Source organism: Daucus carota, chromosome 9 (genome assembly GCF_001625215.2).
Source record: "Daucus carota subsp. sativus chromosome 9, DH1 v3.0, whole genome shotgun sequence".
Lineage (NCBI taxonomy): Eukaryota > Viridiplantae > Streptophyta > Magnoliopsida > Apiales > Apiaceae > Daucus > Daucus carota.
The window spans coordinates 30,834,602-30,854,185 of NC_030389.2; the positions used below are offsets into that span (position 1 = coordinate 30,834,602).

General features: G+C 36.9%; 2 protein-coding genes across 2 annotated transcripts; both read left to right on the plus strand.

Annotated features, from left to right (window-relative positions):
- Nucleotides 1–7,370: 7,370 nt before the first annotated feature.
- On the plus strand, nucleotides 7,371–11,834 carry LOC108200279 (probable WRKY transcription factor 57). Its single transcript, XM_017368377.2, has 3 exons — nucleotides 7,371–8,103; nucleotides 9,542–9,685; nucleotides 11,393–11,834. Exons 1-3 carry the CDS (start codon nucleotides 7,715–7,717, stop codon nucleotides 11,721–11,723), a joined length of 864 nt encoding a protein of 287 aa, XP_017223866.1. The 5' UTR covers nucleotides 7,371–7,714; the 3' UTR covers nucleotides 11,724–11,834.
- A 6,166-nt stretch (nucleotides 11,835–18,000) lies between these two features.
- LOC108200743 (uncharacterized) lies at nucleotides 18,001–19,175 on the plus strand. Its single transcript, XM_017368993.2, has 2 exons — nucleotides 18,001–18,466; nucleotides 18,542–19,175. Exons 1-2 carry the CDS (start codon nucleotides 18,026–18,028, stop codon nucleotides 19,055–19,057), a joined length of 957 nt encoding a protein of 318 aa, XP_017224482.2. The 5' UTR covers nucleotides 18,001–18,025; the 3' UTR covers nucleotides 19,058–19,175.
- Nucleotides 19,176–19,584: the final 409 nt, after the last annotated feature.

The window sequence follows — 19,584 nt, forward strand, 5'->3', positions numbered from 1 at the left end:
CACCATCCGAATCCCGAACCGTCAAATCTCGCAGGACAACTCATCTAAATTATAAGATCTCTATATACATATTGATGAGTACCAATTATGGAAACAACTCAAACAAGTGGAGGGCTATAAGAAAAGGCCACACAGCTTATCCTCAAGGTGGTCCAATTTTTCTGAACAGAACTTAATACATTAACGTACAATAGTGTGAAATGAAGGGCTGGCCAATTCTTCTTCCACTGGAGTGATTCTTTGATACGAAGCTAAGTAAAGAGAGTTAGGTTCATGCATGGCCTGCTCATGTATCAGTTTGTAGGTCCCTTGACTGAGTGATCAGAGAGAGAGATCGAGAGAGATGGAGAGAGATCGAGAGAGAGAGAGCTAGGCTGATAAATATCAACATCAATAACCGATCACCACTCTATTATAAACTCCAATATCTCGTCACTTTTACACACTGATTGTAACGTGTGTCGTTTTCGAGCACTTCTTTCGTAGATGCTCCTGTTGCATGACATTATACCCGTTACCAACTTGCTGCGCGCCACTTCCGTTATATCGATAAATGATACTCCCTCCGTCTTGTCCCTATTTATCTGTCCATTTATACTTTCAAAACTAACTTAATGATAGTTTTTCAAATATATCTTCATAATTTCAATTTTCAAGGCTTGACTTATTTAAAACTTGGTTGAATTCATGTTTTCAAGACATAAAGTAGGGGTATTCCACCATCTTCAAGATATTAATTAGAGGTATTTAATGAAAAAGTTTATACAATCAATTATTCCTTGGTATGCGTTTTTTTTTTCCAAAATGGACAGATAAAAAGGGACGGAGGGAGTACCAACTTGGTAACTAACTAATTTCACAGATCCAGCTCGAAGTAGACTGATTTAAATATTTTTTAAATAATAATTTTGTTAAGTTTTGAATAATCGGAATCAATAACAAAGAAATAGGCTGAACAAAATTTATCCGAAATTCGAGACTTAATCTGATTTTCGGAAAAGACTCGGTATTTGATCTGGGTTGTCCCATAATCGTAATACTGTAAAATAATGATTGGAAAGTTATGAAGGGTAGTATCGCAGTAATATATCCTCCCAACTTTTATCACATGTCGGCTCGATTTTACAACCGTTGGATCTTCATGATCTCTCCCAAACCTGAATTTTGTTACTATAGTCGGCAGAAATTCTAAATCTGGGCACTAAATGAACGATCTCTTGCGGTGACCATGTATATGATCATTGTTAGAATATACTCCCTCCGTCCCTTTTTATTTGTCCATTGATTGTATGAACTTTTTCATTAAATACCTCTAATTAATATGTTGAAAATTGTGGAATACCCCTACTTTATGTCTTGAAAACATGAATTCAACCAAGTTTTAAATAAGTCAAGTCTTGAAAATTGAAATTATGGAGATATATTTGAAAAACTATCATTAAATTAGTTTTGAAAGTATAAATGGACAGATAAATATGGACAAATTTTTACTTCCAAAGCGGACAGATAAATAGGGACGGAGGGAGTAATATAATTATAGTAATTAATTTTTTTAACATCTTAAAATTTATAAAAATTGATCATTTAATTTTGTATCACAGTTTAGTCAATCGAGTTTTCCGTTGGTATTAAATTCAGCAGTTCACATTCTCGATTCATATTCTCATTCACAATGCAAATCCTCTAACAATAATTAAACAGAATCAGCAATAAACGAAATTAGCAGACTGTATGAAGGATATGGGTGTAGACTGGATAATAAAAAGTATATATCGAAGATTGGATTGGTGAATTTATCATATATTATTATAGAAATTAAGGTATATTTGGATTTTACTCTCACTCAGCGCAAGTGGTATCAGAACAGATATTCATTTTTATAAAACAAATAAATGTAAATCGTCAAGAAAGAGAGTATACGTTGAGGTATAAAAGGAGCAGTACGACGTCAATAAATTCTTTTTGGAAGGCAGACAAAGGCATCTGAATTAAGGGTCCATATCTGTTACAAAAATATTTCCATCTTTCAGCCTCTCACATTTCTCTCAGCGCTTTCAAATATTTCGACACACTTCGAATCATCGAATTACAATACCTCGTTTCGTCTAGCTACGATTTAATCAAGTCAATAAAGTCGAATCAGCTCTTCCTAACTCTACCACGGCATCCTCACAAACAGTCGCGCATGAAAAACTGTACATAATAAAGTTGAGAAGCCGCGCGTTGCGGCGGACTATAAAAATTATATTAATGATTCAAAATTAATATTTAAAAATAGAATAAAATAAATTTTATATTATAAACATCTCGATGCAATACTAATATTAATATTTAAATTGTAAAATTGGACTATAATTCATGAGTGAAAAAATGATAATAAATTTCTACATGTAATTAACGATTTAAAGCACGATGAATCTTAATTTTAATTGTGTTTTTTTTAAAAGTAATTATGTTCTTGACTAACATTATCATTAACTTTTCTAATTGTGTGGTTTTTTTTTTGAAAAGTAATCATGTTCTTGACTAACATTGTCATTAACTTTTCCAAACACTACTTCTTAGACATATACAGCACTCCCTGCATATAAAAAGCATAGAACGCTTTAACAGAACTGATTGATGACATCTAGCCATATTCATTCATCGCCCAATAAAACAGACAGTAAACTTTGCAAACAACAACAAATACGTCCGACGACCAAAACAAATATTATAAAAGAATAACCAACAAACATATATCACTGTGATTAGGGGTGTGCATTCGGTTAACCGAAACCGAAATTTATTTCAGTTAACCAAAACTGAAATTCTATGAAAAACTCTACAGAATACCGAACCGAATTGATTTCGGTTAATACTAAAAAGCAAAATTATTAACCGAAATTTTCAGAAAACATCTGAAAAGTGAAAACTATGAAAATAATTTGAAACAAACATCATTACATCAAACATTAAGATAATTTGTTACTTAAAAATTACAACAGCAAGTCTCCAATGAGTGACTTTAAGACAGTAGTTAAAAATATTTAAGTTCACAATCCAAGTTAATAAAAAAAGTCTTCAACCAGAAGCCAGTAGCCAGTCCTCTGAACCTGCACCTGATATCTTCATTTGATAATGTCACCTGCACCTGCACCCAATATTTTTTAATAAAGTAAATAAAACTTCGGTTAACCGTTCGGTTTTCGGTTAACCGCGGTTAAAAAACGAATGACCAGAAAATGAAAATTTGGCTACCGAAAAATGAACCGAAATATAAATTTCGATTAACTGAACCGAAATTATTTCGGTTATTTGGTTCGGTTTTTGGTTAACCGAACCGAATGCACACCCCTAACTGTGATATTGAAAGAGAGTGTAGGTTGTGTTTAGATGATCCAAAACCCTACAACCTAGAGGGGTATTTATAGGTGCAGAGAGACTTGTGTGCTACTCTTTTCCGTAATTAAATAATCTAAAATGGAATCAGATTAAAAAACTTGCAAGCTACTATATTCCATAAATAATCCGAAACAGAATCAGATTAATACTTGCAATTTATTATATCCCATAAATAATCTGAAACAGAATCAGATTAATTTATGCTCAAGCTACTATATTCCATAAATAATCTAAAACAGAATCAGATTAATACTTGCGATTTATTATATTCCATAAATAATCTGAAACAGAATCAGATTAATTTATGCCAAGATATATACCATATCAATTAATCTGAAATAATTTTTTTTTGATATCTTTCATCCAAAAATTTCAGAAAATTAGAAAAATAGAACGGAGCTATCTGAGAGGCGCCACCTACACGCCTCTCGCTTCTCCTTTATATAAGTATATTGATTGTAAACAAGATTCAATAGGGAAAATGATTCAATAATTTAGACCAATAGGAATATAGGATATCGATAATAATATATAGTCAAATATCGATAAGAAAACAATGGTATAAGAGCGGACAATAATGCAAAAAAATTGGATGGAAAAGGACGTTCATTGCTTGGGCCCCAAGTTAAGTTTCATTTTCACTACGGGCACGTCATCTCTCACATCCACACACTTTCAACCTGTTGGTGAAGTCGTAGTTTAAAATATTTCGGATTTTAAATTGTGAAATAAATCGAATATTGATTTAAAATTATAAATAATTAAAAATTATTTTTAATCTAGAAATTAGTTTGAAATATTTTTTGTTGATTTCTATTTATTTCTGATAACAGTCACCCTTAAGTCACAAATTACTCTTATGTCAATTTTGTTTTTATAAATTATTATATTTCTAATGATTCATAAGTTATCAATAAATTAAAATTATTCATTTTAAACTCTTAACTTATCATGTTATGTGACGTTAAGTTATAAATCATAATTTTAAATTTAGTCAAATAAGAATATAGAAGTTCATTAATTATATATTAATTTAAAAATAGCCAGTTATATAATGACAACTTTCGATTCTCTTTGCTTTATTTCAATATATATTTTTGAAAACTCGTTTGTAAGTCGCAGCATTTTTCACTTCCTGATTGAGGACTGAAATTACCATAATGTCAATTATGTCCAACAGAAAAGATCACGCAGTGTCTCCATTTTATGTATAAAGCTATTTCTATTTTCACGTGCAAGATTTTAGTCATTGTGTGTGGTGACAAATGCCACCATTTCAGGAAAAAGAACAAACATAAAACTTTGATCCAAGATACGGTTAAGATTGAGTTACATATACTAGTACTGTTACAGATATATAAAATAAATATATAGGAGATTTTGCTAAATTTACTGTGATACCTGTTCATATTTTTCCAAATACTTGACGAAGCAATGGTTGATTTAACTGTATGATTTATATATATATAGGGTTTCATTATTATTAGGGGTCGTTTGGTTCAGGGTTTCCTGGTATCAGGTATGGGTTTTGTTCATTACAAACCCATACCTGGTGTTTGGTTGAGAATTTTATTTCATCAAACCCATTCCTCAAACCCACAAGGTATGAGAATTTCATACCCAAGGGGGGAGGTGGGTATGAAACGTGGGTTTCAGGAATCAAAATTGTTCTCTTTTATTTTCATTATTATATATATTATTTATTGTAAATTTTTAACACAAAATGAAACTAATGACTTAAAAATGTATATAAATATTAATTTAATGATATTTTAAATTAATTACAATTAACAACTCATAAATATTATAATTCAACCATATTCATTCCACCACTCAACCAAACACCTGATATCATAAATAATACCTCAACCCCATATCAGCTTAACCCGATTCCTCATTCCAACCCCATACCCCCTCTCCAACCAAACGACCCCTTATTGTTATAGGTGAAATCGATCAAACATTATTAATTAGGATTTAGGGACAAAAATTGAGAATAACATTTGGATATCTAACACTTTTCCTTGATTATATTACACATTTTTTACTGTTATTATTCAAAATAATTGTTGATCTTTATTAGAATGGACCACAATAACAAATATTAATATTTAAATATTAATAATATTATTATTTTAGGATAATTATATTTAATAGATGATCATGTGAGTTTCAGGTCTGTTCAAGTTCTTCAAATATAAGTTGGTCAAATATAATTAACATAATAACATTTGTTACAATATTATGCAAGGAAAGCGTCTTATTAACATGGAGGGATTTTATAATTTCTTATAAATTTTATTTATAATATTAACATCAAGAATTTTTGCTAGCCGGAGATGCTTCGGACTAGCTAGTACCATAGAGATTAATATTATATTAATATTATAGTACAATGCATTTGCATCATTAAATATTTGTGGTTAGCTTTAAGTTCAACAGTTTATAAGTGGTACACAGCTTTCTTAAATTTAAATTAATGTGATTGAGATGTATACATCAAAATAAATCTGATTGTGATATCGTTGCATGCTTGATTTGCCTTTGAGAAGCACTAGAAAACAAGCTTTTCTAGAAACAACGTGATGCACTTAGTTTATATCGACGATATATAATTCATTTTGTTTATTATATATTGTAAAGTGCATGTAGAAATTAGATGCCTCCAATATATACAAAAAGGAGTGGCCTACGATGTTCTTAAGCTTTACAGCCTTTTTGAAAACATATTTGCTTTAGGCATCTGAATATCTGCGTGGTATATATTGTTTAAAATAATTTAAGGCTAAATAATCCGCCTATATGATGGGAGAGAGCTAGCTCGACAAATGTCTGTAATTTCACAGAAAAGAGAAATATTGAGAATTTTTAAATAATATTTTGACTATGTTTGGTTGATAAATTTTTAATTTGTCTTTTAATATTTTTGGTTAATAAAGAAGTACAAATTAAATCACGTTATTGAATATCTGTGAACATATTCGAGAATCTTTACAGCAGCGCTCTTTACAAATTAAAAGGACGGGCGGGTCGACGACTCGAGGGCGATGAAATAACTTAAATTATAAGGATTCATCTCTTGTTTTGATACTCGCTTATCACGTACTTATTATTACAAATATATATATCTGTAACATATATCAATTTAAAATCATTTAAAAAGTATTGAATAGAATTTTATTATATATTCTTTTATATAATTAGGTTTACATATCTTAGAAACCCTTAACGAATCTCATTTTGAGAATCGAATCCCAAATTAGAAATAATACGATATAATTCTTTACTATAAACTTGTCTCATCCAGTTATGTTTCACATAATTTGAGAAATAATATAGTTATTGTTTTAATATTTTCTCTTTTTTCGAATATTTGATGTTGATCCACACATATTTTAAGTTCATTGACCACATGTATAGAAGTAATATTTTTTAAATTAATTATAAGTTGTCCAGAAAAAAATTAAAAATATGGGGTCAATATTTTTAAATTTTATCTGCGGTTAATTGGGGTGCAGTATATAGGCAGCTGATAGCCCTGTTTTCTTAGTTTTCAGTTCTATGATTCACAAAGATCAGTGCGCGCTAAAATCGTACTTATGTTAACTTTAGCAATTAGTTGACCTTCAATTAATCTGTGGAGTATATTTAACCAGTTTGATGTCGGTTGTCTACGCATTTGAATTTTTACATCATGACAATATCCCAACTCTAGATTCCGCAAAATGTTTAATTAAAGAGTACTTTTAGTTTTACCTTATACTCAAATTGTAGAAATGAAAATGTACATGCTGGATTTTATTTATAATAATATATTTTACTTTTACGTGACCTATATCACCTATTATATTTATTTGTGATGTTTTGTCACCTGCACAATACCGGAGAAAAAAGAAATCAAACCTTTTATGAAATCAAATCTTTCCAAAACTATTGAGAGGTTGACGGCGATTATAATAACTTATCTTTTTCGCTCTCAAAATCAAACACACACTGCATTGATGCGACATCTTCAGCCTTTCCCACAAGCAATAGAATCACCTCTACTCTACTCTACTGCTCCCCTCTCTCTATCCTTCTTGCGCGTCCTTTCATTTCCTCCCAAACCCTAGCCCATCCCCCTCTCCCCCCTCTCCCTCCCTCTCTCTCTCCCATCTCTCTCTCCCCCTCTCCCTCCCTCCCTCTCTCTCTCCCATCTCTCTCTCCCCCTCTCCCTCCCTCTCTCTCTCTCCCATATCTCTCTCCCTCTCCCTCCCTCTCCCTCCCTACCTCCTTCCTCTCTCTCTCTCCCTCTCTCTCTCCCACTGCAGCTGAAATCCATATAATTTACATGGATGAATCCGATAAGCTGGATCCCCCCACTGACTTCTCCCCCGAGTCAAGCTGGACACTCGGCGCCGACCCGGCCAACATGTACAACACTTTCTTCCCCGATAGCGACTTCGGATGGAATCTTCATCCCGAGAACCCCCACAATTTCGCCGACTTCGATCGGATCGACCATAATTTCGCCGGATCTTCCACTTTTCCGGCGATCACTAGGGTTCCTCACGAAAACCCTAGCAGTAACAACATAGATACCGTGCTCCCCGAAATGGAGGCTCAAAGTGGCCCGGCGGCTGATAATAACCAGTCGGTGTCATCCAGTACGTCGGAAGACCTGCCGGAAAAGTCGACAGCCTCCGCCTCTTCCGCCGACATAGCCACTCCGGAGACAGCGTGAGTGTTTTGCGTGTACTACACATAATTTATACACATAGTACCACGTACTTCCCTACTATAATTTCAATTTACCCTAGCTATAAATATTACTCTCGTACAACTTCCCCTGTCCTAATAAAAAATAATTTAATCCAATAAATACTCGGAAATCAGGGATCAATCGGGTCAAGCTGAGCTAATTAAATACTCCGACGAGTATTCCGATTTCTTACATCAAAATCAAATACAATCTATTTCTGAAAACAATTTAATTTTGAACAAAAAATTTGTTAAATTATCTAGTTTATCAAGCAGATATAGTTATAAGTAAATAATATCTAAAAAAACATGTGAAGGAAACAATTCCGCGTCCGTACGAGCTCAGTCAACACGGCTCACCAACTTGGAAGGGTGGCATTTGTGTAATTTAGTGGAAAAACAGGGGTTTTATGTGAGAAGATGTGAAGTAGGGTTGATGGATGTTCCGTATTGCAGGCGCCGTTATTGCGGCGGGAATGGCGTGGGGTGTGGCTTTTTGGTGTGGTCAATGATAGGGTTGCATCCAATGATGGTGCACACATCTTATTTTATTATTTTATATTCTTGTGCGTGTTACCAAAGTATGATCATTTTGTCATGCGTGTTTGATATCTCGCTTTTTATCTCTCACAATTATTTGTGCACTTGCCTATTTGTAGTATAACTTTCTATTTCTACTACATTTCCTTTCCCTAACATTTTTGCCAGCATTTCAGTCGGTCGAGAAGTTACTTTAAGTTAAGTGAAATGGACTTTTAGCCTTTCTGTCAGTATAGGGTGTCAATTCGAGAGCAACTTATAAGTTATTTATAAATTAAGTCAAACGGGGTTATCCTGGCTAGTTTTTTCAGTACAAAAAAGATTAGGGTAATATGCAGAGGGCCGGATTGGTTTGTGAGGAAGTAGGGTTAGCGCTAATAATGCTTTGAATTTAGGTTAATTGCACTGGCAGAATGTTGCAGAGGGTTTGACAATAGTAGCTTGTTTGCATATAAGTTTACTTTGGAATGTAATTTACAGTTGGCCTTATATATGCTTAACTTCGAAATGTAAGTTGATCAGTATATTTGCAACTTTTTGAGGCGGAATTCTGTATTCGAGCGGTAAGTTCTGCGTACATCTTACGTACTGTTTACTTCTTGAACGAGATTTAGGGTCATGTTTTCTGGTTGTTAATAAGCTAAGCAAGTCAGGAACAACAATTAAGCAATACCAACCGTAAACACTGTGGACAATTAAGTGTTTTAATGGTTAGCCGCCAAATTAGATATAGTGAACAGCAGAGGGGTGCAAGACCATTAAGCTAGCTTAATTCATGTTTGCTAGCCAACACACAGGCTTATTATTAGTGCTTCTCAATTGTGCTTTAATTTGCTTGCTGCATTTTGTGAGCTGATCATTTATATATGTGATGCAGGATCAAGGAGAAGAAGAAGGGGGCGAAGAGGATTCGGCAGCCACGGTTTGCGTTCATGACGAAAAGCGATATCGATAATCTTGAAGACGGTTATCGGTGGAGAAAATATGGACAGAAAGCTGTTAAAAATAGTCCATTTCCTAGGTTCTTCTCACTTCCTCCCATATACATTCATCCCCTTCTCAAACTTCACCTCTCATAACTCATATATAGTACCAATCTTCCTGCTATAGCTGTATAGCTAGGTTATCACTTCAGCAATCTTGACGTGAGTATGAAAATTACGCTTAAGAAAATTAAAATTTTGGAGGATATTTATTTCATTTATAGTCATATTAATTTACTGTATTGACCAAATAAAATACATGGCATACAGTTTGATTATGAAAATATAAATTTGAAATTTGTGGTACACGATTGTTCTTAAATATGTTAATAATGAAGTGAGTATCAAAGTGGGCTCGATATATTAAGTTGGTACTGAACTCTCAAGTCGGTCACTTAAATCAATTACGTGTACCTCTAAATATGAGTTCAATGATAAAAATACTAGTTATATATGTTTACACATTATTCATGAATGTTATCACAACTAAGTACAATAACGTTATAACTTCTAATATTTATGATAATATATTTAGATTTTATTAAATTTATTTACTATTTAATTTGAATTAAAACAAAGAAAATAATTATATAATTAAAAATAAATAATAAATAAACTTGATAAAATCTAAATATATTATCATAAATACAAGAAACTATAATCTAGTACTTTGTTGCGGGAACATTCAAGAATAATTTGTAAACCTTATAAATAATATTTTTAATCCTTGAAGTCATAATTTCGAGATACATGCAACTCACTTAAGTGAGTGATTTGCGTTTTGAGTTCGGTGACCAACTTGATATGTCGAACCCATTTTGATGACTCACTTAATTATTAACCCTGGTAATAAATTACATTTATATAATTTAAGTATTTTTGTAGGTGACTATATATGTGAAACTATTATAAGTGAGAGAGATTAACTATTGGACTATTAAAATTTCTGAAATATTAATATCAATTTTATTGAATGTGTATATGCCCCTCACAATTGGTGCAAGGAGTAAAATATTTATATAAATATATGAACAACAGTAGTTATCCCAAATTCTGTATTTAAATTATTTTTTTCAAATAATGTGATAGACAAATGATTAATTTTATTTGGATGATTTATATGTATACAAGAAATCGCGTTATTATTTGTTTGAGTGGAATAAATCATACTTTATCAATTGTATTTGGTAATTTTTTTGGATATCTAGCACTTTCCCTACATTGTATGATATATTCCGAATCTTAATTAATGATATGTAAGAGCATCTCCAATGGGAGGTGCCAAGAGGGGTGCCATGACATAGACCGGCACTCTCGTTGGTACCCCATTGGAGATGTTGGGGTGCTATTGGGGTGCCAAGTGACTTGGCATGGGTGCCACTTTGGTGTGCCAAAAGTTGGCAACTCATAAAGTAGGATGTCAAATTCATTTGTGGTCCCAATAATACATAAATATAGCTAGATTTGTGGTCCCAATAAGTTGGCATCTTGGAGTGCCAACCATCGGAGTGTATTTTAAAAAAAGAGTGCTAAAAATGATTTGGAAGAGTGTGAATATAAAAAATAAAATTTTTAAATTATGTGTCAAAATTGGCACCCCTTGAAGGGTGACAGCCATCGGAGATGCTCTAAGGATACATCAAGCTAGCTCTATGCATCTAATAAGAAGCTAGCTAGGTCTATTAATAACATTGCACAAATGTTCTTCATTTTGTTAATTTATCGATTTGAGTTTGAATCTGCAGGAGCTATTACAGGTGCACAAACGGCAAATGCTTGGTGAAGAAACGAGTGGAACGATCTTCTGATGATCCAAGCACTGTAATCACAACTTACGAAGGCCAGCACTCTCACCACGCCATTGGATTTCCTCGAGGTTCCCCGCCAGGCTTCATCACTCACCAAGGCTTGATTTCCCAGCACTTTTATCCTCCGGGAATTCAGTTTCCAGCTCCAGGACGACAGCAAGTAAGTAATTCTCGGCTTATTCAACCACGCCAATTGATTTCAGCGGCTCGAGAATCGCCCACGGATGGCTTGCTTGGTGATATTGTGCATCCGGGAGGGCGTACGTAGCTGCTTAACTTGGACTCATTAATTAGCTAGGGTATGTGTAGTACTTTTTGATTTTTGATTAACTAATTGATGAGCTTAATTATTTAAATTAACATTCTTATGAAATGTTAATCAACTCTTTCACCATATCAAACTTTAAGACTATCAAATAATAATGTAGGTAAATAACAAAGAAGAAGAGCACTATGAAAATTTTCCAACTCTCAATTTCTTTGAGCAAAAGGTCGAAAGTTTTTTACAATTAACTTGTTCCTTATTTGAAATTGTGAGTTGTTTCGGGAGATTGAAAATGAAATTATATATGGATTATGTATTCTCGTTCCGAAGCCGTCTTCCATGTTACAATTATTTGACATTTTCGTGAATTATGCATTTGTTCCATTTGGACGTGAAAAGGGAGCTGGCTAGGAAGTGAATTCGGCGAATATAATTCTTAGTTGAATGGCCAGCAGAAGAGATCTTTTCACCTCGTCTACAGTTTTATTGGAGCACAAAACATGTGTGGCTGAATCCTGCATGTTTGATTAACGTATATCTGACCATAAATTCGATATACTTGGAAATTAGACTAAAAAAAAAAAAAAAAAACTTATGAAAAATTATCACTGATGTGCTATAAGGCAACAAACTGATCTTGAAACTTTTACAGGTCTTGATTACCTATGCAAAAGTCACATGCAAGATATTCTTCCATCAGTATACATGTACTAAAACCTTTTTCGTTTAAGTAATTTAATCAAAATGTATGAATATTGCTATGTGTTAGTGAGAGAAATTGGGTACTATAGGAGCATCTCCAACCATGGAGACCCCTTAGCTAAAAGGTGAGTAATCATACCAAAAATAAAAAATTTAGGCAACCATTTCAAAAGTTCATACTCCAACCATAGTGACCTGCTGTCTATAAATTTAGCCAACCTCCTGTGGATGACTAAATTTGTTGAACCTCTACAGACCTGTAAAAAATCTGTACGATGATTACACATCATTTATTACCATATTAAACTGATATATTCTATTTGTAACAACTAAAATATTTATAACATACTCTTTTTAAACTATAGCCAATCAATATAGTCAATAGCATTGAAGCAAAATGTCTTACACAGCAAATTTTACATAATGTCTTACAGGTCCCATTTAGCCAACGATTATAGCCAACGCCATTAGAGATGCTCTAACACTTTATAATATAAATTGTCTAATTTGTAAATATTGCGTTGAACTGTCAATTAAGATTTAAGCAGATTCGCAGCTAAGCCTCTGTTGCATGCGGGCGATAATTTTGATAATGATTGTACTGATCACTTCATCAAAATTAGGGCGATACAAAATCTATGTACAGGTTTCACTCAAGTTTATAAGTGCTCTCGTCGTTACTCAATAAATAGGACCTCAACAAATGATTTTTATATAAGAAAATTTTAATATAGTTCTCCCTTGTCATGGGTCGTGGCTTAAAATGTATAGTTTGTTATATTATCATTTGAACATTGATTTGTAGTTGTTTATAGAAACACCAAAAAATTTTAGGATCTTTTTTCTAGACGAATTGAATCTTAGATGAATGTATTTAAGTTGTCGATTAATATATAGCACATATATATTATTTTTACCCTTCGATTGTATGTCAAGAAGTAGGTTTTATCAGCTCATAAATCGCAGGATCTACTTTATATTTTAGTAGAAGTTTGATGGGTTGCCGCTGCCGAACATCGAACCTCTCGTGCCTGTGGAAGCTGTAGAGATCCATTCCCTCTAAAACCTTAAGATGTTAGAAGAGGACCCTTCATGGATCTTATACTTATATTCAACTGAATGACTATATGAGCATTGAGCAGACACATTTTATGTAGTACTAACTACAAAAAGTCCATTTTAGTTGAGGTATGAGCAGACACACACACACTTCATGTAACTTCTCTATATAGTAACTTTTAAGTTTTTTGTGAAATCTTTTGCAGGCTGAAAGTATAACGGACGACAGCTGAATCTCAAATCACAACCACTTACAGAGACTTGTTTGGGCTCCTTAACACATCTTAAGCCTTTTTTGATAGATGGTGGGCCTTAATTTACCCTTATCAAGAATGAGGCGCAACAGAAAAAAAGGCTTTGATTATAAAGCAATGTTTTCATTGATAACGCCAGATCCCGTTCCGGCCCTTTCTCCGCCTTGCTCCGTCGTCTTGCGGTGTAGCTGCTGGATGGGTGCCTGCAAAACAACGCCAGAGGGGGGTTTGGACCCCGAGGCGCCTCCGGCGTGAGAGTAAGAGCGGGCTCGAAAGTAGTCAGACGGAAAATGAGCTATCTATCAATGTAGAGGGTGTGTGTATGGTGGTTGCTGTATGTGGTTGCTTGTGTGTTTATGTTTGCTGTGTGTATGAAATATGAGTGTGGAGGCAGAAGAGAGAGAGAGAGAGAGGAGAAGAGAGTAGAGAGGAGAGCCCTTAAACCTCTTATCCTTGGTCTATTTATAGGCCAAGGATTAGGGTTTAAGGGTAGGAAACCTGAATCTTGGCCATACACCTGTATGTCTCGAATCCCTACACGTGTCCCCGTGTCAGCTTGTCGTTTCTTGACAGTAGTTATTCATGTTCTGTCCCTATCACCTGGGTCTTCCATTCATCATGTGCTGGTCCGGGGGAGGGATGGATTGGTTGTGTCTGAGTCCGAGATCGTCTCCCGGGTCCGGATCATCTCCGAAGTCTAGGATTGTGTCTTGGGTCCGGGCCATCTCCAGGGTCCGGGATCATCTCCTGGGTCCGGGATCATCTCCGGGTCATGTAGTGCATGGATCCGGATTATACCCTATCATTTGCCCCCCACTCCCTTATACAGATTTTCTGTGTGAGGGAGTAGAGTGTTGTGTCCGGTCTGGGATAAGCCCTTGAGATGTTTTTCGCGTCTTGCTTCAGACAAGTCTGAGTCGCTCTATATTTCTTACAAAACGAGCGCTGGAGTCCGGGACCACAAGTAGGGTCCGGGTTGATGGTCTTTGTTTTTGCGGGCTTGGGGCGCCAACCTTTTGAAAGATGAGATGTACGCATATATTTTCATATTTTCTCCGAAATTCTAGCTGTTGCGGGTCCGGTATGAGAGAGTGAGTCCAGACTTCCAACAAGTCCTTGGCTCCGAGTCCGGAGTTAGAATGGAGGTCCGGATCGATTGTTGGCTTGGAGCATCCTTTTCTTTTTAATATATATTTTTCCAAGTTCTAGATCCGGACTAATAATGCTTGATCCATTAACATTTGTCATACTAATCATGTGTTGAGGTCCGAGACCAAAAGCGAGGTCCGGAATAATCAGGATGCGGTGTGTGTCTAAAAAGCAGGAGGCGATTTCGCTTTATATATTTTTTCTTTTTGGCTCCCAGGTCCGGACTAGCATGATGGGTCCGGGACCGAAAACAAGGTCCGGGCTGAATACTACTCTTGGATTACGCTTTTTGCTTTCCATTTGACTTTTCTTCTTTTTAAAATTACACCCGTTTGAAAGCTTTGAAAAGGATATTTTACGGCTGTTACTTTTTTGCTAGCCAGTGGATCCTCGACACGTGGCTCTGGTAACAAAGGATTGTGAAAACCTTCACTTCCACTTTTGATTTTTATCTTTTACCAGGCTTTTCATTGCGGGCTCTTCTGCATATACCACCGAGTTGCTTTACTTTCGATTTCTTCCAGCGTCGGAGTTTGATCGTCCCTCTTGCACAGGTATGCTTCGTTCTCTCCTTTTCTTTTTGCCATGAGTTCCCTTTGTTGCTACGAATGCATTTTTTGGTTGTTGGGTTTCTTTTCCACTGATCCTTCCGAGTTCAGTATTGAGTTAACTCGCCGAGTCAGGCCGAGTTTGCTTTAAAATAGCCTGTTTTCGCTTTAAACAACCCCAGTCAAGCTTCTCGCTTATTTGTTTGCTTTCTTTTATCGAGTCGACACATCGAGTCTGTCCGAGTTGCGAGCTGTTTACTGGGTCCTTAAGTTTCTGAGTCGCCGAGTCCACATTCTCACCGAGTCTGACATATTATTTTCGAGTTGTTTTGAACTGATTTTGCTCGAAACCGAGCTGTGGATATACTCTGATTTGCTGGGATTTTCGTGTGGTTGATGGTTTTTCTTTGTTTTCTAAGTTCGGTAATCTGTTGATTTTGCTGGGTTTCGTAAATCTATTTCTGCTGCCGTAATTTCAGTCCATGGAGTCTTGTGTTTGAGTTTAGCTGAAGTCCAGGGTCGGTTTGTTGCCCCGTCATGTGTAAATAGATTTGTGGGTTTCCTGGTTTTGTTTCGGCTTATGTGCTGCTTGTATTGTTTTCAGTAGTCTTGAGAGTGCTGTGTTGTTTGTTTCGGGTTATGTGCGCTTGGGTCGAGGTTGGAATCTGGGTTTAGTTGGCTGTTAGAGTTTGGGTTTAGTCACCGAGCTTTGCTGCGTTTTTGAGTTTAGCTGTTCTGTTCGCCGTTTTTGTGAGTCCGAGTTGCCCTTTGTCGTCTCAGACTTCCCGTTGGTTTCTTTAAAGTCCCGCGGTGCTGAGTTTTGAGTTGTGTGTCTGGGTGGCTGCTTTATTTCTGGGTGATTGCCTTGTTTGTTTGAGTCGAACCTTGCCTTGCTTGAATGTCGAGTCTGGTTTTGTTACGCTGGTCCGGGCTCGGGTCTTGTCGTAGTGTAGTTTTGCATTTCTTCTAGTTTTGGGAATCTATATTTTTGGGTTCTGTTTGCGGCCTATTTATGTTGTTGTTGGTCGTAACCCGGTTGTCTGTGGTTTTCTTTGTGGGTATGTATTGATGAAAGCTAGTGTGTTTGCTTATAGGTCTAGGTTGCGTGTTGGGAGTCCGGACTAGGGAGGTGAGTCCGGGTTAGGGAGTCATGTTGTTGGCTTTTTGTGTGTATATGCTTGCGGGTCCCCGTGGCTTTTGCTTTGAGTTTTAAAGTTTGGTTTGAAAATATTTTGTTTAGCCGGGTTCGGGGTCAGTGTGTTTCTGGGGTTTTTTGATGTTGGGTGGTTTCACAAATAGGTCTAGATTGGAGGTCCGGACCATAATAAAATCAATGTAGAAACCAAATAGGAATAAGCTAGTTTCTTGCGGAGAGTTTTTCGTGTATAAAACTGACCTCAGATTATTATATGTAGGTGTATGGTCCGGACCGAGGAGTCGGCTAAGAGGGGGTGATCCGAGTCCTTTTCCTACCATGCCCCGAGCTGCTGTCTTGTCAAAGAGGCTTCCCGTGAAGGAGGTTTCAAATAGACAGGTGTTGTTCACTCCGGACGGTTGTTGGACAGATAGTAATTATCACTTTGTGAAGAAGGCTCCGGATGTACCCGGCACCCGATACTTTCGGGATTTGAGTAGCTTGTATCGTGATAGGCATCCGGATGGGGATCCTGGTCCTTATGATAAGGAGAAGGTTGATTGTAGATTTGCAGAGTTTGCTATGGCCCGAGACTCCTATCCTCTGAAGGAGAGTCTCACTTCCTTGCCTAAGGAGGAGATGGACACCGTGGTGAGGTCTGCTTTCCAACTAGGTCCAGAGATAGAGTGGAGGTGGCCTGAACCAGGGGAAAGAATTTATCATAGACCAGCTGATGGGTTCGTTCCTGTTTGGTTAGAACATCTTAGGTCCGGGTGGAACCCCCGGTGGCATCTTTTCTTCAAACACTTATGCAAATATGTGTATAAGTGTTCACCAATGCAGATAACCCCGAATGGAATCAAGTGGATGACTTGGTTCTTAGCCGCCTGTAACAAGATGAAGATTCAGCCTACCTTTAAGTTGTTTCACCAGGTCTTTCTTCTAGTTAAGTCCACCCAGGAACCTTTGTATGAGGTGAGATTCCGGGCTAAGGAGTGTGGGTACGGTCCGGGTCTTGCGAGACCGATGATTATGCTTTCTTCGTTGAAGCATTGGAATCACGAGATAATTCTTTTGAAGGGTCTTGATCTGGGGTTTATGCCTTATATTGCGACTGAGGGGGTAGAGACGGACTTCTTTCCACCCATTTTAAGAGGCGATGCTTTGCAACAGGTCTTTGATTTCTGCAATTTCTTTGGGCAACAGTTCACCCGGGATACTTTCATGCAGCATCTCAAATTACATAAGTGGGGGTGTAAGTCCGAGTTTGTAGTTGCTTTGTGTCTAATCTTCTTATGTGGTTGCTTCTTTATACTTTTCTATTGCATTTGTAGTTGTAGTTGTAGTTGTTTCTTTTCTGGTCTTCTTATACAGGTGTGGGACTGCTCTGTCCATGATTTCTGATTTTTCTTGTTTTTTGTTTCAGGCTTGCCTTATTTTCGCAGAAGGCTTTGGAAGATGTCTTCCAGTACATTGGCTGTAGCTTTGAAAAACTTGGGTTCCTCCCACATGACAAAGAAGAAGTCTGGATTGGTTGCGGGGTCTAGGTCTTCTCCCCGTGAGATGGGGTCTGAGTCTAGTACACCGAGGGTGAATCCGGGGACAGTTGCAATCATTGATGTGGAGATGGGCGGCCCGGAGCCGGCCAAGAAAGTTGACAAGAAGAGAAAGAAGCCGGAGAAGAAGCATGTGTCCAAGGGTTCCACTTCTGGTTGTGGGAAATCAATCATGGAGGAGTTGGACTTGGATGATGAGGAGGATGGTCTCCGGGTTGGGGATCATTCTATGAAAGAGGTGGTGAAGATCATGTCTGAGATGCCTTCGGATTCGGACTGGACTGAGATGGGGGAATCCGGAACGGTGGGAATGTACAGGAAAGCTGCTGCGGTTTGGGGTCAGGTGAGTGTATCAACTTTAGTTGTTTAACTATTCTCTTCTGTTTTGTTGCTGAAATGTGCGATTTGAATTTTTCAGATGGGCATTGCAATCGCTGGGATGGTTGCCTTGAGCTCAAGCCAACTGAGGGAGGAGAAGGCGGCTTCGGACGACAAGGATGTCTGGATCACAACTTTGGACACAGATCTGAAATTGGCCAAGTCCTCAGTTGACGATTTGGGCGAGAAGTTGAAGGCAGCTGAGACTCGGGTTTCCGAGTTTGAGACCGAGATCGAGAGTCTGAAGCGGCAGCTCGCTGAGAGGAAGGAGCCTGCCGTGGTGATTTCTGAGTTCAAGGAGTCTAAGGAGTATGACTGTGCCTTGGCCGATGCTGGGGCGGCCGAGATCTTACGTTGTTGGACTGTTGCTGAGAGGCATATCAAGTCTGACCCGGAGGCAAGCTTTGATAGCTTTTGTGGCTTGTATGTCCAGGCTAAGGGCGACCTCGAAAAGGGTCTTGGGGAGCCAGAAGCATATGATGGGCCTACTCCTAGCTTTCTTCCCAAGGAGTTGGACCGAGATGTCGGTCTGGATCATCTTGTCGTTCAGGATTAGACCGCCAGATAGTTTTATCTTTTGCTTTGTCTGGGTTTAGCGCATTCTCTCTTTTGTAAACCTGAACTTGTTTTCTTTGTAGTCTTGAACTTGTCTGTCTTGGCCTGAACTTGTTACTTGGGCGTAATCCTGATGACCTTTTGCTTCATTAGTTGTTGTTTGCTTTCTTGATTGCTGTTTTTGTTTGATTATAGCTATTGTGTTTCCGGTTCGGGCTTTTTTTCTTTTTTGTCACATGATCTGGATAGCTTGGCAGGTTGGCAGTGATAATGCAGGGTTCGGGTTATCCAATCTCTTTTGAAAGAGTTTTTGCACCTTAGATGTGTGAAGCGAGTCCGGATCATGCAAGACCTCTTTTCTCCTGCTCCTCTTGCCTTGGAATATTTTTCCAAGTAATAATTGGGAAGTAACTCGATTTGGCTGTTGAATAAATCTTTGCCTTAGGTGGATAGCTGGGTCCGGTATTGGCCACTTGTAGAATGGTAATTGTAAGTACAATATAGTATTATACTCTGGATCGGTTGCTT